Genomic DNA, 27,278 nt, shown 5'->3' on the forward strand with positions numbered 1-27,278 from the left:
ATAGATTTCACTTCATGTGATGAATCTGATCAGTCAGATGAGGCTGCCTGGGCAGCTATGTTGAGAAATACCAACACTTGTGTCAGGCTCAGCTGGAAGAACTGCGAGTGATTAGTTATGTCTGCCATGGGTGCTGCATTAGAGAGTGGTGATATGAGTGTTACATATTTGCCTTTCTTGGACTGAGTGATCTTAGGTTCCTAGTTCTCTGTTAGGGAGTAGGTGGAAATAAGCCTATGTAGACTGGTGTCAGGGGAGCAGTTAGTCATGGCCTGGAGCTAAATGTAATCCTGAGGTGGGGCAAGGCTGTTCTCACAGCCTCAGAAAAGTGTGCTCTAACCCATTCCATTTTAGAGAAGCTTAGTGGGTGACTAACCTTTATTGCTTCCCTCCTCTCACCCCCCACTGTCATTTCTCTCTCAATAATCCCCTTGGGCATACGCTGGGGGGCTCTAGTGACAGTGTAGGCCGGGGGAGGAGGTTCAGCAGACATCAGGGAAATCTGTATTAGTTTTCTATGGCTGTGTAACACCATAACTGCAGACTTAGCAGTATCCAACCACACACATGTATTATCTCACAGTTTCTGTGGGTCAGGAGTCAGGGCACAGCTTGATTCGGTTCTCTGCATACAGTATCACAGGCTGCAGCCAAGGTGTCAGCCAGGGCTGGACTCTCATCTGAAGCTTCGACTGGAGAGGGATCTGCTTCTCTGACCACTCATGTGGTGTTGACAGCCATTCCTTGTAGTCATAGAACTGAGAGCTTCAGATTTTTTGCGAGCTGTTGGCCCAGGACAACCCTCAGCTCCTAGAGACCACCCACCATTTCTGCCACGTGCCATTCACAGCCAGCAAGGGAGAGACTCCAGCCAGATGGGCTCTGCACTCTTATGTAACATGATAATGCAGTCACTGGCACATAACCACATCCATGTGTCACCTTTGCTGTCTTTTGTCGACTTGTCAGTTTGGTCCCTCCCACATTCAAGGGCAGGAGATTATACAAGGATATGAACACAGGAGGCTGGGATCAAGGGAGCCACTCTAAGAGTCTGTCCACCACATCAGGCAACAGGCATTTGAGTGGTAGGGAGATCAACAGTGCTGCCTTTGCCCCCTCAGTGCCCAGACACCCTCGACCCCCGAGACACGTGTGTCCTGAATCCTCTCCGAGAACCCTTTGCCAAAAAGGAGTGCAGCATCCTGCTCAGCGAGGTGTTTGAGACCTGCCACCCTGTGGTGAGTGGACTCCAGGCTTGGCTGCTCCTGGGCCCCCTTCCCACCTCCCTGGAATCCCTTCTGCTCTCAGACCCTCCATGCCTTGGAGAGACACCTCAGGTCCAGAGGAAAGATTCACCTCTGTCATTCCCTTGCCTCTGGTCTCCTCGGATGAGTCTGCCCTATTTCCCTGAGACAGACACAGTCAAAGAGCTTCTGTGCCCTTTTCAAGCCCATCTCAATCTGGCTCTTCCTCCCAATCAGAAAGTTCTTCTGAATGGTGAACACAGACCCCTCATGCTGTGGCATCAGCCCTCAGTGGAGACAGAGGAGAGCTGATGCTCAGCTCTGCATGGCCCCCTCCAGGGCCTCGAAGGCTGCCGTCAGATGGGCTTTGGCTGTCTCTGGCCCTGGCTGGGGGTTCACACCCCACGTCTGTTTCTCAGCCACACCCTAAGCCCCTGGATCCAATAGCCTAGGCCCGGGGAAGGAGAAAGCTTAGTTCTCAGAAGCAGGGTCTACCTGGGTCATGGAGTTAACGTTTCCCTCTCAGCTGCCTGCCTTTCTGCCCTCACCCTACATGGGCAGCTCGCCCCATCCTGTGGTCCCTTCACGTTTATGCTGCTCCCTGAGGCTGAATGACATCAGCCCGGAAGCTGAAGGGCTAACATTCAGGGTCTGTCCTCTGACATCTGACTTCTGACCTCCTCTAGGTCGATGTCACTTGGTTTTACTCAAACTGCCTGACAGACACCTGTGGGTGCAGCCGGGGCGGTGACTGTGAGTGCTTCTGTGCCAGCGTGTCTGCCTATGCCCACCAGTGCTGCCAGCATGGGGTGGCCATCGATTGGAGGACCCCGCGCCTTTGCCGTGAGTGTCCAGACCAGTCATCCGAGGGGGAGAGTGGGGCCCCTTCTGTGGGCAGACCTGTGGGGTCCCATCACTCTGGCTTGTGCTTATCATTCATTGAATTCTTACAACTACCCTGTGAAGTAGGACTGTTTATTCCTGTTTTACAGTTGGAGAAATGGGCTAGAAAGAGAGAGATTAAGTAACATGCTCAAGGTCACACAGGTTGGTGGAGGAGCCAGGGCTCATCTCCATTGCAGATGGTCTGGCTGCAAACCCATGCTCTTAAACACTTTACCAGAAGAGTCAGGAGCCCTGGGTTCCAGACCCAGAGCTGCCATTTGCAAGCTGTGTGACCTCAAACAAGTCCCCCAACCTCTCTGGGACTCCATTTTCTCATCTGAAAAATAGGAATAGACCTGTCCCACCAGGTTTATTGTGAGGGTCAAACGAGATAGTGAATGTGAAAGCCCTTTGTCAGGTGAGACTCATGGGGCCCATCAGAGGCACCACAAGATAGCAGTTTTTCTGGAGCACTGGTGGTCTGCAAATGCTTTTGGTTGCACACTCCTATCAAGTAAAAACATTTTGAGCACATATACATGCATATATATGTATACACACACACATACACATAGATGCATGTACATATATATGTACTATTAGTAGTGTAAATGTATGTCACAAAACAGATACAAAAGTAAATATTTAAAAGATGAAATAAAATTCATAGAAATTTAAATGATTAATTAATTGATTATTATTTGTTTCTGCATACCAAAGATCTTGCTGGTGCAAGACGCCTCACTTTGGGGTGCAGTGGTTATTATACAGGTGCTGGGGCCACACTATCTGGGTTCAGACTCCAGTTCCACCAAGCAAGGTGACCTGGGGCATGTTCCTTATACTCTGACTAGTAATTGAGGGTTAAGAGAACTGTACCTTCCTTGCAGGGAGCTGTGAGATTTACATGAGAAAATGCAGGTAAAGCACTTGGCACAGTGCTTGTGCTAGAGCTGAGGTTGCTGTCATTTTTCGTGGGGATATGGGTGCTGGCATGAGAGCTCCAGGCAGGATGACCTCAGGAAGAAGATGGAGCAGAATCTGCCTTTGGCTTCCTTTATCTTTGCCCATTTTACCGTGAGCCTCTTCCATCACAGAAGCCTTGGGTCCTCATGCAGTCTGCTTCTCCTTCTACTTCTCTCATAAAAATCCTTCAATAAGGAGGAGGGAACACACGTTTACTGAGAATCCACTGTGTGCCAGGCCCTGTGCCTTCTGTGCATTAACTCACTTAATATTCAGGCCTAGGGTGAAGCAAGTGAGGCCAGTTCCTGGAGCACAAGATTTAAGGGGGTACCAAAAAAAGCAATATTTTAAGGCAGTATTAAAAAAAAAATCAAAACTAATGCAAAAACATCTCTGATGAACAAAATATCACAATTTTAAGTAGTGACAGCCTCAATATTATTGATTTTTCCTTTTGCCTCAGGCTCCAGTATGGCTCAGCAAGGTGCTGTCACTGATCTTGTCTATTTTAAAATTTTGATATTTTGTTCATCATGGATATTTTGCATTAATTTTGCAATTAAAAAATTGTATTAAAATATTACATATCCTGATTGCTGAGATTTTTGAGGTCCCCTTAAATTTTGCTCCTGAGGTGAGCACCTGCCTTACCCCAGTCCAGGCCTCACATGTCTGTGGGGCAGATACTAGCGGTAGTCCCCGTCCTACAGAGGAGGGCACTAAATTTCAGAGAGGTTGAGAAACTTGTCTCAGTATGCACAGCTGATGAGTGAGAGAGAGATGGGATTTCAATCCAGGTTTGCGGGTCTCTAGAGAGCTGGCTCTTGATGACTTCTCTGGGCGACCTCCCATTAACCTGGTACACACTTGAAACCAGATACTTGGAGATCTTTTAATTTTCGAGTTCAATCTTCTGAGTCCACAAGTGAGGAAAAGCACATACTTACCCATAGCCACATGGTGTGTCAGTCTACTGATTCCTGGTGCTGTTTCCAGAGGGCAATGCCAAATGCAAAGGAAGAGTGTTCATCATGGGGCTTGGGGGTGTGGGGTGGAGATGGTGGCTGTCTTCAGACCATGCCTGTGAGTGAGGGAGACTCCTTCTCAGCCTTTGTCCCAGATCTACTGGGTCAGCTGGCTTCTCATGGTCTTGCTCCTGGCTTCAGGTACCCCCTGCAAAGTCCCCAGCTTATCCCAATGGACTAAGGAATCCATGGCCTATGTGCCAGGGGAACAAGCTGTGGTGCTGCGCTGCACCACTAGGGGGCGTATGGAGCACATACTTGGAGGAGCTTATCAAAACCTGATGGAGACTGCACCCAGGGGCCTCAAAAAGGCTTGGATTCTGGAGGCCCTGGGTCCCTTCCTACTCAAGGCTGTTGAAAGACCGACTTCTGTCTTGTGCTTGCATTCCTCCAGGACCTTCCACAACATTTCCGATTGGAGCTTCCATTCCTTGGTTCAATTCTTGCCCTTTGAGGTCACACAAAACATACCCTTCTATCCCAGCATTCATTCATTCATTCATTCATTTGGTACATGCCGAATGCCTACTCTGGGCCAGGCTTTGAGCTTTGTGTTAGGGGCACAGAGAGGGAGCCATTGTATTTCCTACACCTTAAGACATCTGGATCTAATGACCATGTCTGAATCTTGGAGTTTGGGAGAGAGGCCAGGTCCAGCCCTTGGGGAAGGAGAGAGAGCTGGGATGGGGCTTTGGCCCTGCGCATCTGTTCCAGGCTTCTCAAGAAGTCTCTGTTCTCTCTCTTTCAGCATATGACTGTGACTTCTTTAACAAAGGTAAGCTCATCCTCCCCAGGTGGAGCCTTGAAAGCTGGGGCACTGCCATCCCTGCCCTGGGGCCACAACAGCAGCAGCCATCCTGAGGCCCTGCTGGCCCTGGAGGAGCAGTGACATGGGGCAGGAAGACTCCGTCATGCAGACAGAGCCCTGACAGTGCAGGGCCCAGGGATGCCCCGGAACTCTGTCTCCAGCAGCTCCTGCAGCCTCTGTCCAGAGCCCAGGCCAGGCTAGCTTCCCGGGGATGTGCTCGTGCGGGGCAGCTGCACCAGGAAGTGAAAACCCCATTTGCACCAACGTGCTGCCCCATAGCTTTCATAATCTAGCTCATCAGGCCCACAGGACATTGTCTTGGGTTTCCTGAAGTTTTGAGTTGGCAAAGGCAAATGCAAACTGCTCTTCCTTTGCTGGGGCAAAACTTACAGTCTGGCATAGCCTGTCAGATTCATCTTTAAGTTTAGCCGGTGTTGCAGGGCACCAGGATATGCTCCAACTTCTGCATTAACCAGGTCATGACTAAAGACCCCAGGGAGGTTAATGACCAGTGTTAGAATCAATGAGTCAGTTTAATCACTGGAGTTGGGTGGGATTGGAGGGCTGCCCAGGAGTAGTTTTCAGCGCTGATCTTTGTGCGGTGGGGCCAGGTTGGCAGAATTAGATACTCATCAAGTCCTTGGTGCCATTCACCTTTGACTTCTGAGGTCCCCTCTGCCCCCGCTTGCAGGCTCCATCCTGCCAGGAGCAGGCCTGTACGGGTAAAGGCCCAAGGCTCCGTCCTCAGATAACTGCATTATCAGATTTGGTTTGAGAAATGTCCTCTGGCGAGAGTATAGTGGGTGAAATAGTGGGGGGACTGACTAGAGAGAAAAGGATGCCAGTTAGGCGGCCCGTGAGATGAGGGCTGGGCCGGGTACAACATGATCATTCACAGTGCCTGCAGTCCCACCAAAATGTTAACCTCAAGGGGCTCCTGATGGCCCAAACCTTTAACCCCTGAAGGCAGGAATCTGCAATGGGAGGATTGCAGTCCCTGCACAGGCGGGGTCTGTCTGACACCAGGCAAGACATTTCAGCAAGACAGCTCTGAGCAGAGTTTTCTCCCTTCTGTGGCATTTTGGGTGGCAGTAACTGGCAAAGGACAAGCTGTTTCTAGCATCCTGCACCCGCCCACCCGCCCACCCACGCATTCTTACTCTGCTCTTCTACCAACATTTTCTTTGGTCCAGGCCTTTGCAGGTGCTGGGGATTCACCAGTTCATGAGACCTGTCCCAGTGGTGCTCTGGAACCGGCCCACCCTGGCTTTCTAGAACCCACTGTGTGTTCTTCACTCCACATTCAGTCGGTAGCTTGAAGTTGACCACTGGTGGGAGTATTTATTCATGGAAATCAGCAAACATTACCAAATGGGGTTTTGTTTGTTTGTTCATTTTGTGAGAGCTGATTGTTAAGCCAGCACAGCACTGCCTGTGTCCTGTCTGGTAGGGTAGACAGACGTGGACCCCCGATCGAGACCCTCCTCATAAGATCTGGGATCAGCATGAGCCATGCTCCGAGACCGCTGGAGCACAGGGGAAGGAGGACGCTTGCGTGTGGTGGGAGAGGGTGCCGGGAGAGCTTCACCAGGAAGGTGACATTTGAGCTGGGCCCCAGAGATTGAGGAGGCGTTGGCCCCGGGCACAGAACGGGGAGGACTGCGCTGAGTGGGTGGGACAGCGCGAGTGAGACAGGAGGTAGGACACCGCACAGCTCTTACAAGGAAGAGCGAGAGAAATTCAGTGTGGCAGGGGCCGGGGTTGGGGCGTGAAGGGCCCCTGAATCAAGCTGGGCTCTTGGAGTCTATGCTGAGGACACAGGGGAGCCACTGAGGAGTCGCCGAAGGGAGTGTGGCTAGGAAGGTGACCCTGGAGGGCGGGGCACACCAGAGGCTGGGAGGTCAGTTATGAGGCTGTTGCAGTGGTCTAGGAATCCCATGCCCCTGTCCAGCTTACTGACAACCGGCCACCGCAGGAACCCAAGAGACACAGAGGTGACGCGTGTTTGAAATAAATAGATAAACACTAATGCTGAGCCCAAGCCTTCCTGGCCTTTACCCTTCAGACCTCAGGTGGGCAGAGACCAGGTCTGGCATCTTCTCCCAGAGGCGACTCTGAATAGCGCAGCAGCTGGAATGGTAGAGTCTTACGCAGGGGGAAAGGCCCATGGAGAGACATTTGGGGGGCCCAGATGCCCCCCAGGGGTGGCCTTGTTTCCAGGCTTCCTGTGAAGTGATTTAGGTGCTGTGCAGAGGGCCAGTTCCCATCAGGGGCTGGCAGCCTGGGGCTCCCGTCCCTTCCTTTTCATGGAAATCAAGGTCCCCGGGGCCTGGGGTGAGGGGGCCTGGGATGAGGGACGTGACCAAGAGGAGCTCTTTAGCATCCTCTCTCCTCCCGCTTCTGGCAGGGCTGGGCAGGTAGGGATGGGAGGCGGGCAAAGGCCCAGGGCGGCAGGGCTTATGACCGGGCCCCCTCTCTCCAGCACTAGGTAAGGGCCCCTACCAGCTGGCCAGCTTGGCAGCCAGCGGTGCCCTGGTGGCCATGAAGGTGGCAGGCGGTGCCATAGTCCTAGTGAGAGCAGAGGATGTGGCGCCGGGGGACATTGTGAACTTCCTGCTGACGGCTGCCCTGTACAAGGCCAAGGCCCACGGTAAGGCCCACCCTCTGGCCCCACTCCAGCCCTTGGTGGAGGGAAGCAGGTGCTGTAGGAGGGGAGGATGCTACGACCCTAAGCCAGCTATAGTAGCTGGAGAAATGTGGGGCTCCAACAGGCACCCCTTTCCCAGTGGAGACAGGGTTCTGGGTCAGGCTCTTAGTCTCTTTCAAGAAACACCTTCTATCTTCTTGAAAAAACCAGAGAGGCCAAGGTCCAGATGTACCTTTGGACCTTGCTTCACACAGCAGCTGTATTCCAGAAAAGCTGGGCGGCAATAACTACTACTTCCCATCCCTCCCCCTAAATCTCCTTCTTATTCTCCCTCTTCCTACCCCCCTCCCCACTTCTCCTCTCTATTTTTGAGACTAGATAGACTGTAAATACCAGAGGGGAACTGGCTGATGTATTAACTCCAGTGGGACCTCCTCCTGTGAATGGAGGAGTGGGCTCTTGATTTGCTCAGGTTATGGTCCTGAGTTCTGGGCTGGTGGGTTACACAGACTGAGGCACACCTGGAACCAGCCAGCCTCCTGGGTCTCAGACTGCCAGCAGACCTAAAGGGCTCAGCTGTAGTGGGCACCATCTTCTCTTCAGAGTTCAGTAGTGCCTGAGGGGTGGCAGGACCTTGCCCGGTGGGGAGTGACCGCCGGTGGTGTTTGTGTTGGGCCCTGGGCCAGCCAAGGCCTCAGTTCACCAGTGCTAGGAAGCCTTCTCTTCTGTGGCCATTTGTGCGTGTCCCAGTGTGTGGTCACTGTGATCACTGATCAGGGTTTCTCCCCGCAAATCCTGTTGGTCCCATCTAGTCAGTATCTCCCTAATCACAGGGATGGTCCATGAAGCCAATCCCAGCATCGCCCGGAATCTTGAACCAAGACACATCTCAGAGAGTTCATTCCAACCTAAGAATTTAAGTTCTCAGATTCTCAGGTCTGCGGTTTATCTAGTTATGAAGATCGTCCTCTCTTTCTCTCTCTCTCTTCTTCCTCTCCTCCTCCCCTTCCTCTCTCCTTGCCTTCCTCCCTTTCACTGAGCCCTCTTCCCATGCCAGGTACCAAGCTGGGCACTGGGGAATCAGTGGCATCAGAGACACGACCCCTGCCCACCAGAAGTCCACAATCCCATCCAGGGGACACACAGGTCAAAGGCAGTTACAATGCCTGTGGGAAGGAGGGGAGCCCCTAACTCAGTCTTGGGGAGTCAGGAGAGGCTTCTTAGAATAAGTGTCGTCCCCTGAAGGGTTGAAAGGAGCCAGGAAGGGACTTGTAAGCCAAGCTCAGAAGGTGGATCTTGATCCTGAGGGCAGTGGGGAGCCCTAGAAGGGCTTTAAGGAGGGGAGGGACACCCCAGGCACAGCTAAGGGGGATGTTCGTGGTGGGGTGAGCCGGGGGTACGGTAGGAGGTGCCAGGAAGAATCACGTCACTCACTGCACGAGGAAACCTGGGAGTGAGGAGCCAGGGACTGGGCCACAGGAGGGCCAGGAACATCCCCACTGCCCCAAAAGAGAACACTTCCTCCCTAGACATTCCCGACCCCCAGATCTGTGTGGTCCTGCTTGAAGAAGGAAGGGTGTCTTATAACCTTCCAGATGTAATGGACCATCTGCTTAGTGGGAATTTTCTGTTCTCCATTCAGTATTTTAGACCAGTAAGTAAGGTCTAGTCTAGAGGGGGTGTTGATTTTCCAGTGGTTTTATGGCATGTTAAACAAACCCTAGAGTAGCCTGGCCCTGGAGAATGTCACTGTGGATGGGATGCCCAGAGGCTGTGAAGGCCAGCCTCCATCTCAGACCTGGGTCTCCTGGGCAGCTGGGGGCAGGGCCCAGTGAGGACCCAGGCTCCCACTCCCACCCCATCCTGTGTTCCTTCCCTGTGCTGTGCCCAGAGTACTGGACAGCAGAAGAGAACATACCTTCCAGGTAAGATCTGGGGTGGCTACGTGGGGGAGGTGTCCCTTGAATTTGTCCTTGAAGGATGTGTAAGATTGTGATGGGAAGAAATGGAGAGCAGAAGATGTCGCAGAGAGGAGGATTCAGCAGTCATTTAGGCCTGAGCCTCTCACTCTCATGGTCTTGATGTCCTATAGGATGTAGTAAAGGGACACAAGCCACAACCTGGTACATCTTCCTGGAGTATCAATTTTACTTAAAGATTTTTGGAAGAGGTTACTGATTTATTATTAATAATATCTCACTCTTCTGTAGCACCTACTGTGTGCTGGGCACTGTTCTAAGTGCTTCATATATAATAACTCATTTAACCCTCACAACAATCTTAGGAGGTAGGTGCTGTTATTTTCCCAATTTACAGATGTGAGAACTGAGGCCCTGAGAGGTTAGGTAACTTACCCAAGGGGACATCACTTGCAAGTGACAGCAACCAGCCTTTTGGCAGGCTCCTCCCAAACAGAGAGATTAAAAGAGAAATAAAATTTAGAAAATGGAAGGTGAAAATCATTTGATTATTTAAGGTAAAACACAAGACTTTGTATAGTCAGTCCTCTATCCACGGTTCCACATCTACAAATTCAACCAGTCGTGGGTGGAATTTCAGATGGAAACCTACGAATACGGATGGATGACTGTACTGGGCCATTTTATGTAAAGGACTTGAGCATCCTTGGATTTTGGTACCGAGGGGTGTACCAAGGAACAGCAGCTGTACCTCTAGTTCTGGCTTTCAGCCTCTCCCCTGTTAGGAGGACTTCAGGACAAATGGTTGAGAACCTTGATTTAGGCCAACTCCAGTCTTCACAAACGAGAAAGCCGAGACCCAGAGAGGGGAAGTGAGTTGTCTGAGGTCACCCAGTGAGGGACTCAGCACTCTACCCCCCTGGGCTGCCCCATGCCCACTCCTGGATCCCATCCCTGGGGCTGACTGCACAGTGGTTAAGAGCCTGGGCTCCAATCCTGCCTCCTTTTTCCACCGTCAGTGTGACTCTAGGCCTCACCTCCCTCATCTGTAAAATGGGGATAACAATGTCATCACTTTCTAACCTCTTATAGAATTCGCTTGTTCATTATGTTTACTCCCCACCCACCACCCGCTACTTGAATGTCAGCTCCATGAGGACAGGGGTTTTGTCGTTTTGTCCCCTATTGTGTCCCCAGTGCCTGGAACAGTGCCTGGCACCTGGTGGGGACCTCAGTAATATTAGCTGCTGAATGAATGAATTCACCACCTCACAGGGCTCTCTTGGAATTTAATAAAAGCAGCAGGTAGAGAGCTTGCTTAGCATTGTGCCTGGCACGGAGTTAAGTCCTGATCAATAGCAGTTGTTATTGACATTAATAATTAATCCTTCCCCCAGTTACCTCATTTCTTCTCACAGCTGCCCAGGGAGGTCTAACAGGAACTCTGTGCAATATCTCCTGGGGCCACGGGGTGGAGTGGTGATGGGGGGAGGGGGAGACACACCAGGCCCTGTGCTGGGCCTTTCACACACCGTTCGTCCCTCACAGCCTGGAGGCGTGAATTCACTTACCTGCAGCACAGCCAGCCGTGGCGGGCCGGGACTCCAGACACCTGCTTGTGCATTTGGGCCCCGACCCTGCAGGGCCCTGTGGCGGGGTTGGGGGGCAGGGGAGATCCACCCAGCAGCGTGGAGATAGGAGAGAGGACAGCGGAGCCCAGCTCTTAGGCCTCTGGGCAGGCCCCTTCCCATCTCTGGGGCAGTTTCCCTGCCGTGGGTTGGGCTCAGCCTCAGGTCCCCCAGCTCTGACCCTCTGGGATTCTGTGAGGAGCGGGACCAAGAAAACTGACAAGTCAGCAACCCCCAGCTTGTCTAGTACGTCCCATAGAACAGAACTCCACCAGGGCAGCCGTTTCTGTCTGTCCTACTCACTGCTGTATCCCTAGCATCTAGACTAGCACATGGTACACGGAGGGGCCTCAAAGATGTTTGCAGGAGGGAGGGAAGGTGGAGAGAGGGAAAGAAGGAGGAAGAAAGGAAGGAGGGAACGGAAGGAAGGAGGGAGGGAGGGAGGAGGGGATAGTTCAGTCACCTCCCCAAGGCTCTGCAGTTGGGGCTTTAACCCCCCACCTTCCCTCCCTCGGGTAGAGGTGGTGTGTGCCGAGGGGCAGCCAGCAGGCACAGGTGGGTGGGCTGAGGGGAGGCGGGCAGGCTTGGAGGAGCAGGGCCCAGTCCTGAGTCACTGAGACTGCAGACGGTGCCTGGGTGTCTGCCCCCTCCCCACATCCAGACCTCTCTCTGCTGACCTCACCCTTGTGGCTCTTTGCAGACCCGGATGTGATATCCCTGGAGGCAGCGGACAGACCCAACTTCTTCCTCCACGTCATGGCCAACGGGTCTCTGGAGCTGGCCAAGTGGCAGGCCAGCGATGCCTTCCACCACCATGCCTCCTTCTCGCTGCACCGGGGGACGTGGCATGCGGGCCTGGTGGCCCTGGAGTCCCTGGCGGAGCCCGGGGCCTTCCTTTACGTGTTGGGCCCAGTGCTGGCCCTCCGGCTGTACGAGCACACGGAGGCCTTCCGCCGGGGCACGCTGTTCCGCCTTCTGGGTAGGTGTCCACCCTGCATCGCCCTCGGCTCCTCAGCCCCTTACTCAGCTTCGCTCCCACCTCATCCTTCCAGTTGCCCCCAGGAGACGAGATCCTCACTCTTCTGGCACAGGGAAACCACATGGGTGCCACCCTTGAGATGGGAGGGGGCCCGGCCTCCTTGTTGGTGGCCTAGGGAGCCTTGGGCAGTGTGACTTGGGGCCCAGCCAGCTTCCTGGGTCCTGCCTGCTCCCACAGGCCATTTACAAGGTCTAAAAATAGGGCGGCCTTCGTGGAAGCGAGAAAAGTGATCATTGTGGCCGCAGCTTGCACAGCCCGCAGGCTCAGGTTTCTTGCTGATGGGGGCACATGCCTGCCCTGTGAGGTCAAAGACTGCCCACTGGGGCACAGCCTGAGGAGGCCACAGCCCCCCTGACCCCCATGAGAGGCCCAAGACCCTGGGCGGTGATGGGGCAGCTTCGTGCCCTTTCCAGCTGAGACCAATGGGTTCCAGGGCTTTGCCATCTCCCGGCCAGGTGGGTCAGCCCCCAAAGTAGTTGTTCTCTGCCTAAACCCTGGAGACAGTGATCACAATTTCCTTACTGCTCCAGGCTGGCCTCTCTGTCCTGCACGTGCACATGTATGTTTGTGCCTGTGAGGGCACCCGTGCTGTATGAATGGATCCATTTACAGGTACACATGTGTAAATATGTCCCCAGTCGGCCTTTCATTTATCATCCCCCACCCCTCCCAGCCCAGGGCTGGGCCAGCTCACTCTCACATTCAGCGGTCACCTATCAAGTCCACCAGTGAACCCCACCCAGGACAGATTCATCACTGGCTATGATGGCGGGACTTGTGTCCCTTGCTGGAAGACACCGGGGCAGAGTGGAACTTGTGTCCCTTGCTGGAAGACACCCAGGCTCTGAAGGCAGACAGCCACGGGTTCGAATCCTGACCCCGGTCCTTGGCACTTGGAGGAGCCCCAGCCCCCCTCTCCCTGACCCTGTTTCTTCATCTGTGCAACGGGGATATTTGCCTCAGAAGGTTGTTGTGAGGATTGACTGTATCTCCCGGGCTTTGCTCTGGGCCTGGCTCATAGTAGGTGCTCCCCAGATGTAAGTTCCTAGTTCTGTTCTCAAGGATCTTATAAAAGCAGGCTTCTTCACAGTCAGCAGCAGTCTGGGGACTGGGTATGGGGCTTCGTTAGGATGGGGCTGCCCAGGTGGGATTGCTCCCTCCAGCCTGCTGGGGAGCTTGCCCACACCTCCCAGCTCAGGCCATGGTTTCAGAGACTGATCACTCGTGCCAACATGGTCTGGGGTCTTGTCTGCCTCGAAGCCCCCCACGGGCTCCAGACTTTCCCTGAGGATCCTTCATTTGTCAAGGCACTGGTCACAAGGCCTTTTTTGAGGAAATCTCCTTTGGGAAAGTTTAATATTCCCAGCATCATCTGTGTTCAGTTTCCTCATCTGTAAAATGGGGATAATAATAGTGCTACTTCATAGGATTATTGTGAGGATTAATGAGTAAATACTTGTGAAATGTTGAGTGTAGTGCTTGGTGTTAAGAGTTGGCTGTTGTTGTTATTATTATTGTTAGCTACCAAGGTCTAAGGGGGCAAGCCTGGCCACCAAGGTCCCAGAAGGTCAGGGTGACAGGGCAGCCTTATGGAAAGATAAGGGGTCCCAGCCTCTTCTTTGGCCGCCTCTCAAAGCCCAACTCCAACTGCCCATTCCATAGTCCCACACCACCCCGAGTCCTCAGCCCTTCCACCAAGTTCCCAGAGTCCCGACCCAAAGATCCCCCAGCCGCCGACCTCAACTCTCAGGAATATGGTTTCCCCTCAGGTTGGATTTGATTTGATTTGATTTTGTTTTGTTTCGTTTCATCTCATTTCAGTCTTCACTTTTCTTGCACGAGTCCATTTATCTCTTCCACGGAGCAGGGCGGGCATGGGCTGAGTTGGGATGACCTCTGTGCTCTGGCACCTGATCAGGAGCTGGTGCCCAGTCTCACTGTCTCGGGTTGGGGCACCTTTCCAGATGCCAAGCCCTCGGGGGCTCCCTACCCCACCTGTGAGTGGCGCTATGATGCCTGTGCCAGCCCCTGCTTCCAAACCTGCCAGGACCCACGGGCAGCCAGCTGCCGGGATGTGCCCAGGTGAGGTGGCATGGAGTCAAGGTGTGTACATCACTGTATTTGAGCATACACCTGAGTGAATGGGTTTATATGTAGTCTGTGGGTTCAGGCATGAGCATATACTGTGGTGTGTGTGTATTCACATGTACTTGTGTAGGTATGTTTTGTGTACTGGGTATGGGGATGTGTGTGAACCAGAGTGAACCTGCCTGATACGGGCATATGTGAATGTCGATTTGTGCACATGTGTGTATAGTTGAGCCCTGTGGGTGTACAAAGGGTAGCTGTGGGTGCACAGCTGTACACAGCTGTGTGTATGTACATGCGTATGAGCTGCATGTATCTGGGTGTTGGTGCAGCTGGGTGTGTGTGCATAAGGTACACTGATGTTTTGGCAGACTGTGTGGTTGTATATGTATCCATGCGAATGGCTTTGAGTCCTGCAGGCGTGGAGGAGGAATGTGAGAATGCGCCTAAATGGAGACATGTGTGCATGTGTGAGTGTGGGCACAAGTGTGCACATAACCAGACTTTGCTCGTGTTTTCCTCTCAGTCTGAGGGCAGGAGTGTGCAGCATGCATGTTCGGGGTTGTGTGCTCCTGTACATGCTGTCTCCACGGAGGTTCATGTGAGTGTGTACGTGAGACGCACACACACACACGTGTGTCATGAGAAAGGATGAGGTCTGTGCTCCGCCCAGGTGAAAGGCGGTGGCCCTCCTGGTGCTCCAGACCGCTGACTGGCACCCTGCTCTGTCCTCAGGGTGGAAGGCTGTGTGCCTGTGTGCCCCACCCCCAGGGTCCTGGATGAAGTCACACAGAGATGCGTCTACTTGGAGGACTGTGAGTGGCCTGGACTTCTCATCCCTCCTTGGACCTGTAAATCCCCCGGGTCTCATTGACCAGTCGTGCTCACCAGAGCCCCCAGGTCCCTGGTGAAACAGGGTCAGCATAGGGGCCTCTGGAAGGAGAACGCTCTAGAGCAGGCAGGGACCTCATCTGGTCCATTCCCCCCAGTTCACAGAGAGAAAAAATGAGGCCCAGACTTAGACCTGAGGTCTCTGGGCTCTGGGCTCAGGGGTTGAGGTGTGGGACAGGGTCCAGACCTGCTGACTTCCCTGGGCCATCTAACACCACGTGACAGAGTCCCTGGGTTGGTCAGGCAGCCTGACTGGCCATCAGAAGCTGCCTACCCCCCTCACCAAGGGTGCCAGCCCAGGAGCCCCACATCACAGCCCTGCCCAGTGATGACCCCTGGGGCAGCAGTCGCCCTACTGGCTGAGCCTCTTCTCTGGTCTGCCCCAGGTGTGGAGCCTATGGTTTTGGTTCCCACGGAGGCCTCTGGCAACGAGACCCTGCCTCCCGGTCAAGAGCTGCCCACCCCCAGTGACGAGGAGCTGCAGTTTCCACAGGAAGCTCCCGGGGCCTCATCCCACAGGCCAGCACCCACACCAGCTGTCCTGCTCACCACGGCCCTGAACCCACCCATGGCAGCCACTGAGGGGCCAGCTCTGTCTCCAGGCCCCACCCAGGCCACTCAGAAGCAGCCACCGGGGGTCACTGCATCTAACGTCCCTGAGCACCCCACAGAGGCCCCGGCCAGCACGGGAGTGACCGCCAGCCACCTGGCCACCCCCCGTGTCCCAGAGCCCTCATCCCTTCCCCTCTCACAGCAGATGCCCACATCAGGCGTGGGGTCGGGTGCCATGGAGACGACCAGGGTGACGGTGATCTTTGCAGGGAGCGCCAACATCACAGTCTCCTCCCCGTCACCCCCTGCACCTCGCTCCCCTCTCGTGACCAAAGCCGTGACGGTCCTAGGCCTTGGCTCCTTGCCTGTTAAGACGACACCCCTCCAGCCCTCCCCGAGCCTGGAGTTGCCTGCAAGTCCCTCCTCCAGGCCTGTGGCTTCCCCTGCAGTGACCTCCAGGCCTCGCACTTCCTCAGGATCCCACGAGGCTTTGCCGACACCTGCAATGACGGAGGTCGTGACGGGGACAGGGATCCCCCAGCCCGTACAGTCCCCGAGCGTTTCCAGTCCCAGCAGCCCCCCAGCTGAGGCTAGAACAGCCGCAGAACAGATCCCTGCCAGTCCCCTGGTGACCGAGATGGTGGAGACAGCGCCATCCACAGAGAAGGTCCAACCTGGGCCCAGCCAGGCCGCGGGCCCACCAGCATCCCCACTGCCAAGCCCATTCCCCACGGCCCTGCCCCGCCCCACCCCGCATGCCACCGCAGCCGCCAGGCCTCCCGCTCTGCCCTCGGGGCCTGCAGCTGCCGCCAGCCTGTCCACAGTCACTCATGGGCTGGGGGCCACACCCTTCACATCTCTGGAGTCAACTCGGCCACCCCAGCTCCTCTCTGGTCTGCCTCCCGACACCAGCCTGCCCCTGGCCAAGGTGGGCACGTCTGCCCCAGTGGCCACAGCCGGCCCCAGCGTGTCTGCCATCCCCCCTCCACTCCAGCAACAGGCCACATCTCTCGCCGTGGCCACGACTCTGCCTGCTCGGACACTCAGCCCCGCACTGCCTCTCACCCCGGCTGTCCTGGCCCAGGTGCACCCGCCCAGTCATGTGGTCCCTGAGGCAACAGGCACAGCTTCCACAGTATCTGCTGGCCCACGAAAGAGCACCACGGAGAAGATGGCCATCCTGTCCGAGCAAGTGTCTCAGCCCACCTGGATATATGGCTCTGCCCAGGGGGGCCCCACAGAGCTCACGCCTGCTGTGGCCCACACTGCTGCTACCTTGGTGATGGAGGTTGAGGGCCCCTGGGCCGGCACAGTACCACCGGTGCCCACGTCCTACCCGCTGAGCAGAGTCTCAGCCAGGACGGCCTCCCGAGAGAGCTCGCTGGTTCTGCTCCCCCAGCTGGCTGAGGTCCATGGCACCTCGGCAGGACCTCAGCCCCCAGCAGAGCCGGAGGGAGAGGCTACCACCGAGCAGTCTGGGCGCTCGGCTCCCGCCCAGAGCATCTCGGCAGGTTCGGCCGAGGCCTTGGTCACCACCCCTGAAGCCAGTACATCTGCCACCTGTGTCGTGAGTGACTTGTCAGGATTCTGCCCCTGTATGTGAACCCTCCATGCCTTCCCTCCTCCTGTGCCCCGGGGGTGGGACACCATCGTGTTCTCACATCCTCAAGGTCGGCGGCAGCTTCTCCTTAGCCAGCTTCCAGGCTGCCAGATGGCTGTTGAGTCACCATCCTGACCCCTGCCCCAAGCTCCTGGAGCCTGCAAATTCTCCAGGCTCCTCTGGGCCTCTGATGCCATAGCAGATCCCCCCATGCCCCACCTGGGGCCCAGGGGCCTATTGGATGGCTTGGTGTGACAGCATGGTGTGCTGATGTGTGCATTGCATGTATGTGTGTACCCATATGGGACTGTGTGTGATCTCGTTTGTGTTCACGTGTATGGGACTCCATGTGGACGCTCGTCTGTCTGTGTGTTCTTGTGCATGTGATATGTGGTGTTGCAAGATGGTATATGTCTATGCGTTTGTAAGAAAAGAGATAAACTGTGTGTGTGTGCGTGTGCTTGGGTTTCTACGAGCCTGAGCTAGCGGGTCTGCACGCCTATGTACCTAGAACTCTCTGTAGGGCCAGGTGGATGTGCAGACTCTCTGGGACTCAGTCCCCTGACCCCAGTCTCACTGTTAGCCCAGCCCTAGGCCCCCGATGGTGTGTTGGGTGGGTGGAGGGAGGGTGAAGGCACTGTTCCCTTGTCGTTGTACTTCAGGGTCCCCTACCTGCCAGAACCTACAGGGTAAGGATCTGTGCCCTCACGGCTTGGGGGTAGGTGGGGCAGGGGAATGAGTGACCGTGGTCCCAAGGGGATCGCTCAGGCTGTTCCTCCACCCTGTGCCCCAGCCAATCGCCGAGCAGGACTGCATCCGCCACATCTGCCTGGAGGGCCAATTGATCCGAGTGAACCAGTCCCAGCACTGTCCCCAGGGTGCTGCGCCCCCTCGCTGTGGGGTCCTGGGCCTCGCAGTGAGGGTGGGCGGGGACCGCTGCTGCCCCCTCTGGGAGTGTGCCTGTGAGTCGGGGGGTCCGCGGGCGCCTCCCATGTCTTTCTCGTACCCCGACCCCAGCACAACCTCAGGGTAACCCTGACGTGAACCCCCTGTGGGACCTCTGACCCCTGACCTGGCAGATTTCCTACCCTTGTGACCTCTGATTTCTGTGTGACCGTCCAGCCCCCCACGGCCTCTGGATCACCCAAGAGAAGGCCTCATGTTCCTGGGTGGCCTTGGCCCCAGGGGCATCTGTTTATTCTTCTCGTCCCTGCCCTCCCCAGGCCGGTGCTCAGTCTTCCCTGATCTGAGCTTTGTCACCTTCGACGGGAGCCACGTAGCCCTGTTCAAGGAGGCCATCTACATCCTCAGCCGGAGCCCCGACGAAATGGTCACTGTCCATGTCCTCGACTGCAAAAGTGCCAACCTGGTGACTGTCCTCGGCTTCCCTTCCTGCTGGGGCCTTGGGACCTGACTAGGTTTGGAGGGGAGATTGAGCAGTGAGTTGGGTTTTGAGGGTTATCAGAGGCGAGGACAGATGAAGAGGCCCCTGCAGCGGCTCCGTCTGTCTCAGTCATGGGGGTCTTCTGCAACCAGCGCCTGGGGAAAGAGTGAGTGGAGCGCCACCTCCTGGCCCTTCCTGGGGCCTGCACCGTTCCCAGCTGCCTAGGCCCCTGTGAGAGGCACTGAAATGCAGAGGAGCTGGGATGCCACCCCTAGGATATGGCCTGTGGTCAAGGGTGCTGGCTGCAGGGAACCACCTACTAGGATGTTCCCATGAGCCAGGTGAAAGGAGGCAACTTTCTGGGGGGCTTGCAGGAGGTCAGGTGGAAGCAGAATGTTCTGTGGGACTCTGTGCACCATCTGCACAGCCCCAGTGGGTGCCCATAGCATATTGAGGCAAGGTTGGGTTGGGGGGGAAGAGTTGCTCCCCAGGAGGAGGCGGCAGCAGGGCTCCAGGTAGATGAGGGCTGGGTTCTCTCTGCAGGGGCACCTGAACTGGCCGCCATTCTGCCTGGTGATGCTGAATGTGACTCACCTGACCCATCAGGTCACCATTGACCGCTTCAACCGGAAGGTGAGTGCATCAAAGAGCAAGCCCCCAGGGAAGGGCAGCAGTCAGGCGAGGAGCGGGGCATCAGGGGAGGAGGGGCTTTGAGGCTTATTCACAACTGGGAGCAAGGGTAGGGAGGGATCCTCTAAAAGAAAAATAATGCAAATTTAGGTATATTTGGAGGTGATTTTAATTAGAATATTTGTGGCCACTGTAATGTCAGGAAAGGAAGTGTACCAGGAGGAATATTGCGACCGAAAAGAAGTTAAATGGCAAGAGACAGTAGCCTTAAATGATTGTGGTTAAAATATCTCACTTCTGCAATTTTTACAAAAATATAAGGCCATGTGAACACACTAAGCTGCATCAGCTTCACATCAAGCCCACCTCTGTCAAGGAGGCTGGTGCCCAACCACAGCCCACCCTCTGTGGGGTACCCACCCCGAGGGCTCTGCCTTTGCTCTTCCCAGTGGGAGGGTGAGTAGGGCTGACTCATCTCCTCCTCAGGTCCCAAAGTGTCGGCTCTCCCCACCTATTCCTGAGCTCAGACCTGCAGCCCTGTTACTAGAATCTGCTCGTGAACATTGAACACAAGGGCCACACCTGTGAGACTCCCAGGAACAAGGATTAGGGCAGTGGGTTTTCCATGAGATGGAGGCTTAAGCATAAAACTCCCTGGGTTTCATCCCAGGTGCTCCAGCATTGTGGAGCCCATGACCCTGTCTGTACAGCTCGGAAGGCTAGGTTATGAGAGAGCCAGGGACTTGCCCAAGGTCAAAGTTTTCCGACTACTGGGCTAGGGCTCCCTCTATTCAACACAGTAGTTTATGCACTGGATAATTTTCAAAGTGATTAATAAAACAGTGATTCTTGGGTGGGAGGGTATAAAGTCATTATAAATATTTTAAAATCCTAATATTTTCATCTCCCATTTCCACATAGTAAAACTAATAATCCATAATACATACAAATTTAACCTTGTCTGTAAGTAACAGGGGTTGTAGCTTTGAGTTTAAAGTGTTGCATATTTAACAAACATTGCTTGAGCCCCCGATTGATGTCAGGCCCAAAGGCAGGTGCTGGGGATTCAAAGGTGAGTGAGACACAGTTTCTGCCCTTAAGAAACTCACAGCCCATGGAGGGCCTTGATGAGGGAACAAATCTGTCTTAAAGGCCAGCACAGAGCTGGGGGAGACTCCAGAGAAGGGGTACCCAACCCAGCGGCTGGGGATTTAGGGTCAGTCTCCCAGAAGAAATGATCTGAGCAGAATCAGAAAAAAAGAGAGTGATTAGAAGGGCTCAGGATTATTTGGGCATGTAGATGTCGCTTGCCTCCAGCTGTTGCATTTCTTGTTTCATTGTTTCGTGCTCATAACATGTTTTTAGAACTTTTCCATGCCACCTTGGACTGTGTCTTGGCTGCGTGTGCCTGAAATAGAGCCTGCCACGTAGCAGATGCTTAATAACTGCTAGTTGGATAAATGGATGGATGGAGGGAGGGAGGGACGGATGGACAGGCAGACAAGCTGTGCTCACGTTGAACACCCTCCCCCACAAGGTGTCTGTGGACTTGCAGCCTGTGTGGCCCCCTGTGAGCAGGTACGGGTTCAGAATTGAGGACACAGGCCACATGTACATGATCCGGACGCCATCACACATCCAGATCCAGTGGCTCCACAGCTCAGGACTCATGATCCTGGAGGCCAGCAAAGCCAGCAAGGCCCAGGGCCGTGGCCTCTGCGGTGAGGTGGGACCCAGCTGGGGGGGAGGGGGATGCTTCCTGGGTCCACCTCTGCCCCCAGACACAGGTTCCCCTGGAACATGGAAAGCTGGGACAGAGTGCCGGGCTAGAGGTGGGCCCAGCAGAGCTGCCAGGGCAGAGACCTAATATCTTGTGTTCTGGGGCTGAAGCTGCCAGCAGGGAGATGGCGCAGGGCTGTGGCCTTGGCCAGTTGTCACTTCAGCCGAGATTGTCAGCTTCCCTGATCACTTCCTAACACCAGATAATCTTCCCTGTCTGCATATGCCCGGGCACTTCACAAAACACTTCTACACTCTGATCTCACTTATTCCAGGTCATCCACGCAATAGCCCTGAGGGATGGCCATTGAACTAAAGAAGAAAGGGGGCTCAGAGAGGTTAAGTGGCTTGCCTAAGATCACACAGCAGAGCTGCCACAACACAGAACTAGTGCTCTTCAGGCCGCAGCATGGTTGCAGAGAGCATGCCCTAAGGACCTGGATGTATTTTGATAAGAACAAGGGGTACAGGAGAAGTCTAAGTGTGGACTGCTGCTCCTTGCAGGTGCAGAAGGATGTGGGCCCCCATAAGGTGCTCCATGACAAACTGTTGTGATTATGATGATGGATGACATAGGAATACTTACACACACATACTTGCATGCCCTCCATCCGTAAATCTGCACCCATTTTATTCATTCACAGTCATGCGCCTGTGTTCAGAATGCCTTCTACGCATAAGCTAACACGTGTGAGCCTGCTCATTCTTTCATTTGTGCAACACATAAACACATATTTACCATGTACCAGTCACTAGGGACAGAACAGTAGGCAAAAAGGACAAAATGTGTCTTATGAAGCTTCCATTCTTACTGGCACAAACATCTCTCCTTACACACACACACACACACACACACACACACACACACCACCATTACCACCTCCTCTGCTATCCCTTTCTCACCATTTTTTCCTTCTACTATTTGTGCCTGATGCAGAGTGCTGTGGTAAGCCTCTGGCGGGCCAGCTCCTCCCTAGGATGCCTTGGTGACACCCTTCAGTGACTCAATGCCAAGACCAAAAATCTGACCATTGGGACTGTTGATAAAAATCTGAGGATTTTGTAGTAAATCATGCTTTATATTCACGAAATTGGTGCCTGGAGGTGTCAGAGCAGAAGTCAGCAAATGTAGTTCTATTTTATCCAGACTAACACTTGGTATCTTGGGCACCTGCTAGGCAACTTGGGGGAATATTGAGAGAGTGAGACTATAAGGGAAAAGGAATCTTTGCACTCAGAGAGCAAAACAGACCTGCAAACTGAACCTGTTACACAGAATTGGGACAGTCATGGACACTGCATCTGAGGAGCCCGTGAAGGAAGGACTTCTGAGAAAGTGTTTCAGACAGAAGGAGTAGCATAAGCAAAGTCAAGGGCAGGGAAGTGTGTGTTTGGAGCCTAGAGTGTGAGAGATGAAGCTGAAGGTTAAGGTCGTGTTAGAAGCTGTGACAGATAAACTTCAGCCCTGCCCCCATCTCAGTGCCTTAACACAATAGAAGTTTATTCCTTGCACACATAAATTCCCCAATGGAGATTCCTTCCATCCTGTGGCTCTGCCATTTTCAACACAAGCTTCCAACTGCATAGAAGGGAAAAGAGCTGGGCAGGTTTTACGGATCCAACCTGGAAGTGGTGCCCATCACCTTCACTCACGTTCCATTGGCGGGGACTTACCACATGGTCTCACCAACCACAGGAGAGCCTGGGAGAAATAGGCTAGTGGACCGCCCAGGAAGAAGAGGAAACAGGTGTTATAATTAGCTAGCAATCTCTGCTAAAGCAGATTTTTTGGAGTAACTTTTTATTTTGATATAACGTTAAACTTAGAAGTTGCAAAAATAGTATAAGGAACTCCTATGTACTTTTGACCCAGATTTACCAAGTGTTCACATTTTACCTATTTGCTTCTCTTTCTCTCTCTCTCCATATATATATATATATATATATATGCATGTATATATTATATATATACATACATATGCATGTATATATGCATTAATATATGTATATATACATTTTTATATATTCACTTTTCTATGCATATGCCTTTTATATAAATGCATTTTTTTCTGAACCATTTGAAAGTATGTTTGAGACACTGTGTTCCTTTATCCTTAGATACTTTGGTGTGTATTTCCTAAACAAAGACAGTTTCTTACACAGTGCATTTCTTAGCTTCTCTGTGCCTTATGTCTCTCATCTATAAAATGGGGGTAACAGTGATACCAGTCTCAAAGAATTACTGTGAGGAATATTCAGTGTGACAGCTGGGGACCTGGGAGTGGTGATTATTATGGCCGCTGGGGTAATTCTGCCCCTTTCAGGTATCTGTGATGGGGACGCAGCCAATGACCTCACCCTGGAGGATGGCTCTGTGGTGGGTGAGGCCGAGGACCCTGCTCCCTTTCTGGACAGCTGGCAGGTGCCCAGCTCCCTGACCTCGGTGGGCCAGACCCGCTTCCGCCCGGACAGCTGTGCCACGGCCGACTGCTCTCCCTGCCTTCGCGTGGTGTCCAACCACACATTCAGCGCCTGCCACCGCTTTGTAGGTGTCACCTGGGTCCAGCGTGGGGGGACCTCCTGGGCTGAGAATGGCAGCATCTACCTGCAGAGGGCGAGCTCCCTAGAGGTGTTGATCCTGGGACAGATTGGGAGCCTGCCAAAGCTCCTTGTTGCCCCTGGGCCGGGCTGGGAGGAGCTGAGCCCTGAGATATGGGGGATGAGGGTAGGCAGCACCGTCTGATGCACGGCCCAGGTCACCCCGGAGTCATTCTGTGAGCTGTGGATCCGGGACACCAAGTACGTGCAGCAGCCCTGCGTGGCACTGACCGTGTACGTGGCCATGTGCCACAAGTTCCACGTGTGCATCAAGTGGCGGCGCTCTGACTACTGCCGTGAGTTGCAGGGGTGGGGAGGGGGAGGGGGAGGAGAGGGGAAGGGCCGGGGGCTCTCCTCCATGGCTGCTTTTGCTCTCACCCCTCACCCCTGTTAGAGTGGGAGAAAGGCTCACAGACCTGAGTCCAGGTCTAGGCTTTCCCAGATTTAATTAGTCGTTCACTCACTAATGGATATTAATTAATTTATAGATATTTTCTAAATAAATCTATAAACATACTAACAAACTAAAAATTTTTACTTTTATTATACTTTATATTAATACATCAAATACATGTTTTATGTTTATTATTTAGTTCCTTTGAGTCTCCTTGCCTCATCTGTAAAATGGGGGCGGTCATAGCACTTTCCTTGAGGGTCGTTTTGAAGATGACATGAGATAATGTGTACAGAGTGCCTCACACAGGCCCATCACACGTTACTATCCAGTAAATATTAGTTCCTTTCTCTTAACTTTTAGTCATGTTTCTCTTTTGGTCTCTCATCTCCTTCGTTGAGGATGGACATGAGAGCATTCCTCCCCACCCCCATTAGGTTTGCACTAGTGGGGTAGGCAGGGGTGGACCAGCCTAGAGTACTTTGATTTATAAATGTGAACACATCCAGAAAGGCTGGAAACAGCTCAAAGGAAGGCCACACCTATAATAAGACAGATAGAAGATGAAAAGACAAAATCATCTAGAGTAGTGTTTTTCAAACTGTGGATCCCAGCTCAGTGGGTATGAAATCAGCATACCCACTGATTTGGGCGCCAGCATCAGCATTTTTAAAATACAATAGAATAAAAAATACTAGTGTGTACTGCACCTAGAATGATAAGTATTGTCTTGTGAAAAAGTTTTTTGTTTCAATATAGCAGTGATTCTCAATCCCAGCTACCCTTTGAAATCACCCAGGGAACTTCAAAAAGTACTCATGCTTGGGCCCCACAATCAGAAATGCTAATTCAGTTGGTCTGAGGTGGAATCCCAGCCATGGTGTTGCAAAAGCTCTCAGTGATTCTTTTACAGTGGCTTGAGGAGCACTGTTTACATGCATGTGTATATTGGACCACAACGTGAGATCTAGTTTTTACGATCAAGAAAGTTTGGAAACACTGATCTATAGCAAGGGGTTGGCAAATGTTTTCTGTAAAGGACCAGATAGTAAATATTTGAGGCTTTTGGGACCATATGGTCTCTGTCACAATTACTCAGCTCTGCTCTTGTAGTACAAAAGCAGCCAGATACAATAGGTAAATGAATGGGTGTGGCTGTGTTTCAATAAAACTTTATTTGCAAAAACAAGCAGCAGGCTGGATTTGGGCTGTGGGCTGTGCTTTGCTGGCTCCTGATCTAGAGGAAGGAGGCAATGACACTAAACCCCTTTGCACTCTCTACTGAGGCACAGATGATGCTCTGAGCCCCCTCCTCACCCTGCCTGGGGTCTGAGCTCAGGCTGGTGCCCGCTGCTGTGCCCCTGCAGCCTTCCTGTGCCCCAGCGACTCCACATACCAGGCATGTGTGGCAGCCTGTGAGCCCCCCAAGACGTGCCAGGATGGGATGCTGGGCCCGCTGGACCCAGAGCAGTGCCAGGTGCTGGGCGAGGGCTGTGTCTGCTCTGAGGGCACTATCTTGCACCGGCGCCACTCGGGGCTCTGCATCCCCGAGGAGAAATGCGGTAGGTTCCTGCCCTCCCTGGGCAGGGCCCTCTCCTCAACCTAGGGTCTCCTTCACCCTCCTGCTACCCATGGCTGAGGCCCCCTGCATCCCTCCAGGTCTACTCTGGGGGTGGTCAGTTTCCCAGGGAGGGTCTGGCCTGGGACAGTCTGGGTCTCCCCACCTTCCTCAGTCCCCTGCACCCCGTCATGCCCACTGCAGCCTGCACAGACAGCACGGGGGTGCCGCAGGCCCTGGGGGAGACCTGGAACAGCTCCCTCAGTGGCTGCTCCCAGCACCAGTGCCAAGCTCCGGACACCATTGTCCCAATGGGCCCGGGCTGCCCAGGCCCCCGCCCTGAAAGCTGCCCACGCTTCGGGGAGGTGGCTCTGCTCCTGCCCACCGAGGATCCCTGCTGCCTGGGGACTGTTTGCGGTGAGTCCCATCCTGCACTTCCCTAGACCTCAACTGTATGATGGTTAAAAGGCTCCAGCTCTGCCTCTTAACCTTGATGGATAGGATAAGCCCTGGAGAAATGAAGGTGTCTTATGGGGGTGTGTTGGGGGGAGTGGAGGACCTGCGGTGGGGTGGGGAAGCTGTGCCCTATGAGTCAGTGTGGGGCAGGGCTTAAAGGCACGGGCTCTGGAGCCAGGCAGCCTGGTGGATGCTCCCTCCACCACCTTGCAGCCTTGTGACCTCAGGAGGTCATTTAACATCCTCCGTGCCTCGGTCAATTCTGTAGCATGAGGCTGATAATGGTACCCACCTTCTGGGTCGTTATGAGAATGACAGAAGTTGATACTGATTTAGTAGAACAGCAGTGGGCACATGGCCCAGCTCAATGACTGTTAACTCTGATTGCTCTTCTGTCTCACTCCTGGACCCTGTGTGACCTTCAGAGGCCCCCTCCAAGAACTTGGGTCCTGGAGGCTAGGGGAAGTACTGGGGGCCAGGTGTCCAGGGGCTGTGCGGTGCTGGAGGCTGAGGGACTTCCAGCCTCCAGGTGACAGTCCCTGTGGCCCCTGGGCCAGTGTGTAACCAGACTCTGTGTGAGGGCCTCGCCCCCACCTGCAGCCCAGGCCACCGACTCCTCACCCACTTCCAGGAGGACTCCTGCTGCCCCAGCTACAGCTGTGGTGAGAGGTCCCAGCGTGGGGGATAGGGGAGGATACCTACCACCCAGGGGCGGGGAAGCCCTGCAGCTGGGCGAGGGAAGCAAGGACAGCTCTGGGGACTGGGTTCTGGCTGGAGATTAAAGCAGAGCTAGGGTGGGGGTCCAGGTGTGGCCATGCAGGGTCTGCTCCCAGTGCCAAAATTCTGTCTTTTCCCCAGAGTGTGACCCAGACCTGTGTGAGGCAGAGCCGGTCCCCAGCTGTCGCCAGGACCAGACCCTGATTGCGGGCCGCCTGGGGGATTCGTGCTGCACCTTCTACTTCTGTGGTGGGTCGACGTGCCATCAGATGTTAACATGCATGCCTGGATCACAGCCACCTCCTTCCTCACCCCTGCTTCCCTGGGTGGCTGGGAGGAAAGGGTGGGGATCTTCTGGTGGAGTGGGCACGGGGAGAAGGGTGAGATCTCTGTCCAGAAGGAAGTGTAGGAAGAAGAGGAAACCACCACCGCTTCACCCCATACATTACTGAGCACAAGAAAATTGG

The 27,278-nt window shown here is 53.9% G+C and overlaps 1 protein-coding gene across 2 annotated transcripts in view; it reads left to right on the plus strand.

Annotated features, from left to right (window-relative positions):
• OTOG (otogelin) overlaps positions 1 to 27,278 on the plus strand; it is a 93,685-nt gene that overhangs the window by 46,878 nt on the left and 19,529 nt on the right. For both annotated transcript variants that reach the window (XM_082476945.1, XM_082476944.1), the window contains 18 exons: positions 1,125 to 1,241; positions 1,934 to 2,090; positions 4,872 to 4,898; positions 7,414 to 7,581; positions 11,826 to 12,104; positions 14,129 to 14,246; positions 14,988 to 15,067; positions 15,530 to 17,262; positions 18,089 to 18,257; positions 18,519 to 18,664; positions 19,223 to 19,312; positions 20,847 to 21,030; positions 23,413 to 23,633; positions 23,844 to 23,982; positions 25,448 to 25,642; positions 25,843 to 26,055; positions 26,652 to 26,756; positions 26,953 to 27,060. In XM_082476945.1, the coding sequence (XP_082333071.1) occupies positions 1,125 to 1,241; positions 1,934 to 2,090; positions 4,872 to 4,898; positions 7,414 to 7,581; positions 11,826 to 12,104; positions 14,129 to 14,246; positions 14,988 to 15,067; positions 15,530 to 17,262; positions 18,089 to 18,257; positions 18,519 to 18,664; positions 19,223 to 19,312; positions 20,847 to 21,030; positions 23,413 to 23,633; positions 23,844 to 23,982; positions 25,448 to 25,642; positions 25,843 to 26,055; positions 26,652 to 26,756; positions 26,953 to 27,060 (4,249 nt within the window). The remainder of the gene's footprint in view (positions 1 to 1,124; positions 1,242 to 1,933; positions 2,091 to 4,871; positions 4,899 to 7,413; positions 7,582 to 11,825; positions 12,105 to 14,128; positions 14,247 to 14,987; positions 15,068 to 15,529; positions 17,263 to 18,088; positions 18,258 to 18,518; positions 18,665 to 19,222; positions 19,313 to 20,846; positions 21,031 to 23,412; positions 23,634 to 23,843; positions 23,983 to 25,447; positions 25,643 to 25,842; positions 26,056 to 26,651; positions 26,757 to 26,952; positions 27,061 to 27,278) is intronic.

This window comes from Balaenoptera physalus, assembly GCF_965194825.1.
Source record: "Balaenoptera physalus genome assembly, chromosome: 10".
Taxonomy (NCBI): domain Eukaryota; kingdom Metazoa; phylum Chordata; class Mammalia; order Artiodactyla; family Balaenopteridae; genus Balaenoptera; species Balaenoptera physalus.